The sequence below is a fragment of the Poecilia latipinna genome, unplaced genomic scaffold (genome assembly GCF_001443285.1).
Source record: "Poecilia latipinna isolate Pla-1442-1.1 unplaced genomic scaffold, P_latipinna-1.0 Scaffold2026, whole genome shotgun sequence".
In the NCBI taxonomy this organism is placed as follows: Eukaryota; Metazoa; Chordata; class Actinopteri; order Cyprinodontiformes; family Poeciliidae; genus Poecilia; species Poecilia latipinna.
The window spans coordinates 76320-81666 of NW_015114642.1; the positions used below are offsets into that span (position 1 = coordinate 76320).

A 5347-nucleotide genomic window follows, 5' to 3' on the forward strand; every position below is an offset into this window, starting at 1 on the left:
AAGAGGAAGAAAATTTGGAAAAAGTGAGGGGGGGGGGGGAACAAAAACAAAACATTGCTCCTACTTATTGGCAAAACTAATAAAGATGAAAATTAGTAGTACAACGTTAATATTTTTTTTCAATTGCAGTTGCATGATGTGAGAATGTTTTGAACCAATTTTTTATTTTTTTTTTTTATCTGAGATAAATTTTCAGGACCCTACTTTGTTGTCTTGCTGTGACTGTAGATATGGGCAACTTCGGGACAGGAGCTCACCGCGCAGAATTACACGAGGGCATTTTATAAATCTTTACCAGCTTGTGCAAATACTTGCTGAGGCTGCTCAATTTTTCTTTAGATCACATCCACGTGTAATAAAACCAAGTAGATGAACTGTTACCATTACCTTGTTAGAGTCCTGGATCATCTTCACATTGTCGGGTCCGAACTTGTCAGAGTAGAGTTTGAGTAATCTCTGGGAGATTTCAGACAAACCCGTCAGCTTTGGCTCTTTATAGATAAACTCTTTGCTCTCCTCCTCCTCAAAGAAGCCCTAAAAATCACACATGCAGATAACTAATCAGTAAAATATAGATAAACCATAATGCTTTCTTCATTCAAATTTCTGGAGTCAACGACGCTGCAAATAAACACACGTGATCGTGTTAAAGCACTTCACTCCGCCCTGTCAGCGTGTCTGTTAAAGTTTCGGATGGAAGACTGGGGAGCTAATTTTCAAAGCAACACTGGGATCAGATGTCGGGGTGAGTAAGGTTTACTGAATGTGTCAAATGTGGGTGCATGACATCAACCTGTCTTAATTTTTAGGGAGGCGGGGGGGATAACTTGATCGTCAGGCGTTACGGGGAGTAAGGTGGACCACAACAAGAGTCACACAACCTTTCAGAGGGTCAGAGCAGCAGATGTTATTATTGGTAAAAAAAAAAAAAGGACAAGAGAGGCAAGAATGATTAGCACCAGGGGAAATGAAAACTTAAGGGCACTCGAGACTTACCGCAATCTTGGATTAAAAATATTATAAACAGGAAAGAAAAGAGCAAACAGAGAGATTAAGGATTCTGACCACAGAGAAAATTTTAGCTGTCTAATTTTGTCTAAACAGTCACTATTTAGAGCTCAGGATTGACTCCAAATCAAAGCAAAGTGAATAACACTTTTGATGCCTAAATCACAGTAAATGTGGAGGTGAGTCTCTGCTTCGGACGTCGGGCGCCCATTAGCGTCTCGTGAAATCATAACCACACTTTCCCAGCCAGCACAGAGTTGATTCTGTTTACACTGGCCTGGTCAGCAGGTGTGTGCCTTCATTTACATTACTTGTCACTCACTTGTCCATAAAAAGCCACCCGGTAATAGCGTCCAAAGAGCCGTTTTTCTGAGTTCACGACCTCCGTCACCTTCAGATACGAGCGATGAATGTCGTAGTACAGCTCCGACAGCCTCTGTGGAAAAACACGGAGTAGCACACAAACTGAGACGGATATGGCGGCTATTTATATGGCACCAATTCACAACAAATATCATTCAATTATAATACTTTTCCAACACATATTCAAAACTGCATACAATCCGATTCGTTTCCAGATTGTAGCTAAGAATACAGTGAAGCTCTCAAAATCGCATAACGACCGTAAACGTTACCTTGAAGTCCCTCCTCTTCTCAAAAACAGCAATCACGGGTTTGTTTATGTCTGCAATAAGCTCATATCGCTCAGATTTCCACAGATAGTCCACACACAGCTCCAGCTGCTCCACCAAAGTGTCCTAAAAGCATAATCCAATATATATTTTTAAAATACTAAACTGCTATTATCCATAAATGATAATCATGGATATGTTTTTCGTTTGTTTTTGGGGTTTTTTGTAAAAGTGAACACTGACCTCAGTGTATGGCGTATCTTGTGTACCTGTATCTTCCTTCATAGCACCTTCCTCCTTAACATTGGGGGTAATGCACATAAATGCTGCCCAGCCCATGGAGAACGATGCTAGAGTGACAGATGGAGAAAACTGACATTAGGGCATGCAATTCAGAATATATGCAGTGCAGACCTTCAGATTTCCCACTTAGGTGTTGTGCTAATGCTGTTGAAGTCAGTCCCATTGCAAAGCTTTTCAAAGCCGTTGGAACGTTTTCCACATTTTCTCTTGTTAGGAAGCACAAACGTTAACGTATTTTCTAGGGTCTTATGAAAATCCTAAATAAAACTAGTTGACATTTGCAGTTATGAAACGGACAAAGGGTGAAGCACGTGCATAAAATACGATGCGTAATCAGGCATCCGTTTTTGCCGCCTTACACAAAATTAGCATCATTCAGTGTAAATTGTGAGTTATAATATATTTCGGTGATGTATCCTATCAAACGAAACTGACACCGGGCAGGCACTGACATTTTATTTCCTCAAACAAGATACCTGACATCAAAGCTAAAAGGCTCATTTCCTATAATCTGGACAGAAATTAAAAAACCTACAGGAGAGAAGATGCTAAAACGAACACCTGACGGCATAGTTTACGTCTAGCTCTTCTTTCAACGTCAACACGTTAGAACATCTTATGTGAACTCCCAGCCCCTCCAACCCAGCAGGCCCCCAGGCGCACACACTCACTGTCTTGATCTCGGGAGGAAGTTAGTAAGGAGCTACAGTTAAAGACAGGGCTTTCTTCGGGGGACACACAGGACATTCCGGCTTTGTCGGCTCTCCAGTAGCCTGTTTGGTGGGAGAGGTGAAGGAGCAGCAGGTTTATATATATATATATATATATATAAAAAAAATGCATCCACTTGCTTTGATCTTCTATGCTCGAGGATGAGACTCACAAAGCGGCTAAGCAACAGTAGCTATGGGCTGGGTTAGTGAAGCGCATGCAAGTGGATGCCGGGCACATTTGGCTAAAGATGCAGGCTTTGTATGAGGATGCACTGACAAAAGGAGCGAGTGGAAACAAAGAAACATATGAGAATGTGTGGAGATCAGCCTAGAGTTCGACAAGAAACCAAGAGGCTGTTAATCAGAGCTAAATATCTTCACTACAACTGTGCAAGTAAAGTAAATCAGCTTCACTTCATTAGCCATCTGCACTAAGCCACTGTGCACATATTCCACTATTTTAGAAAAAAAATTATGTTTGAAAGTTTCAATGATTGGGTTAAATGTGGACAACAGTTTGCAGATTTAAAAAAAAATATATATAGCTGTAAGTACAGTAGCAGAACTTATCATGTAGGCAGAGATGAACAGAAATAGATGCTCGGTAAAAGCAGAGATTTTTGGGTACAAAGTTACACAAAGACAGATCATGCTGCAAACGAAAGCTTGTTAAATTTAAGTGGGCTTGGACTAACCTCTCCTCTTCAGCGATTCAGCAATCAGGGCTGAGATGTGGATGTAGCACATAGCAGCCTAAGAAGAAAACGTCAACAGATGCAGTTTTCAGGTAAAATCGAACGGCAGAAGGTGATGCATGCAGTAAAACATTCCAAAGAATAAATAAAATAGATAAAATAACAACGTAGCAAATGAGTGAAACAGGAAAATCATGTAAACTGTACCTAGCTTTTTAGCTAACCCCTCTGGATAAAGGGAGCAAGACAGCTGTTTCGTGGTAGTAGCATAAAATTAAAAAAACCTACATAGCATGATAAAAATTCTTTAAAGCAGGTTTTCCTGCTGCTGCAAAAATAATAAGCCACATTAACCATTACAGTTACATTATTTATATTATACAGGCTTTTAATCTAATGTTTTTTGATTTATAAATTTGGACAGTTTCTAAAAATCTCCTTTAGTTGAGATCACAGAACAGAAATATTACGTATGGAAGTTTTAGACGTCTCAAACCGTAACTTTAAAAACCTCAACATTTATAAAGTCTTGGTCTCAGGCATGACCAAGACTTTATAAATGCAGCCTCAAAATGGTACATTGTTATAGTACATGTCAAACAGGAAAAACTGTTGTGGCAATTTCACCATAGGTTAGTGAGTTAAGTGGAACACAATAGTAAGACTAATGCATACCACTTAATATTGGTTAAATTTAGGTTGGTATGTTACTCCACTTCAAAGGTAGCAAGGTTTCAAGAATACGAGTGGCAGTCATTTTAATGAAGCATAAGACTCAATCTAGGTATGGACACATGCCTTTCCCTAAATTACTTAGATCCATATCGGTAAAAACAATAAAAATTCTGAACGAGACGTCCCAAATCGAAAGTGCTTCAAAAGTCACTGAGGTGAGATCAGCCAGAGAAAATCTGAGATGTCTGACCTCAGACAAGTCCCCGTTGCGGACGTGAACCTTGGCCATGCTCTCCAGCCAGGTGCGTCGGAGCTCGGGCGTGCTGGCGTAGGAGTTAGCCAGACTGTACTGCAGGTCCACCAACATTTCTGGGTCTTTCTCATGCTCCTTCATTTGGGCCGTGGCCATCAGGACCGTCCTGATCCGTTTGGTCAAATCCTTCACCTCAGCAGGGAACGGTGTGCTCTGAAGGAATTAGAAGAACATTCCTCACTTAAAAATCTTGATGATTCTCAAAAGCCACATGACCACAACACAACTCTTAAGCTTGCGCTACCTTGAGCGGCACATCTCCGTTGGCAAAGTTGTTAATGATGGCCAAGGACTGTTGAAACCTCGAGCCTCCAATTCCAGCATCTGCGATCAGCTGGCTCACTGCTTTGATAACCTACAGTGGAGACAGAGGCTCAGCGCGGCTCCGGAAGAACCCTTGTATACTTCCATTACCGTAAATCACAGGAGGGGAGGGGGGAGTCACTCACCTGCAAATGTGAGCGGACGATTGATTTGCCTTTTGTAAACTCAAAGTTTTGCCTCATGAAGAAGTAGAGCAAGGCAGCCGCCTCCGTCTGGGTGGAGCTGGATCGATGGTTACAGCATTTTAGGATCTCATAGCACAGACAGCCACACAGGTCTGCCTTACCCTGGAAGAACGCGCTGGGAAACTGCAGAACGAAAGGACCGTCAGACCCTACGTCACATGAGCAAAGCTAGCGGAAGTCTTCGAATGCATTTTCGAATGCGTGCTGGACCTTCTGCACAAAGAGCCGGAGCGCAGCAAAGACGTGGCGCAGGGTCGCAGTTGACTGGTTGATCTGAAAGAAGAGCAAGTAGGTGTCCAGCACCTTCTTCATCAAAGTGTTCTGCCCTTCGTCCTGCAGCAACTGCTTCTATATGAAGTAAGAGGAACAAAAGAGAAACGGTGTGTTATTGTGGTAGTTGCATTTAATAATAGAAATCAATGTCACTTTAGATATTTTAATTTTGTGGGGGGGGGGGGGGGGGGAAATTCAATTTTGAACAAAAGGTTTAAAAAAAAAC

At 41.6% G+C, this 5347-nt stretch overlaps 1 protein-coding gene and 1 long non-coding RNA gene across 11 annotated transcripts in view; one reads left to right on the top strand and one right to left on the bottom strand.

Moving 5' to 3' along the window:
• Window positions 1-5347, bottom strand: part of dock10 (dedicator of cytokinesis 10) — a 45653-nt gene that overhangs the window by 6195 nt on the left and 34111 nt on the right. For 5 of the 10 annotated variants that reach the window (XM_015016480.1, XM_015016483.1, XM_015016476.1 and 2 more), the window contains 10 exons: window positions 5059-5196; window positions 4789-4971; window positions 4584-4694; window positions 4277-4492; window positions 3352-3409; window positions 2609-2716; window positions 1884-1990; window positions 1644-1766; window positions 1331-1444; window positions 388-534 (listed from right to left, as the gene is read on the bottom strand). In XM_015016480.1, the coding sequence (XP_014871966.1) occupies window positions 388-534; window positions 1331-1444; window positions 1644-1766; window positions 1884-1990; window positions 2609-2716; window positions 3352-3409; window positions 4277-4492; window positions 4584-4694; window positions 4789-4971; window positions 5059-5196 (1305 nt within the window). The other 5 variants (XM_015016482.1, XM_015016486.1, XM_015016478.1 and 2 more) reach the window with 4 other exon arrangements.
• LOC106935806 (uncharacterized) overlaps window positions 1-5347 on the top strand; it is a 19582-nt gene that overhangs the window by 4876 nt on the left and 9359 nt on the right. The gene's annotated exons all lie outside the window — the stretch shown is intronic.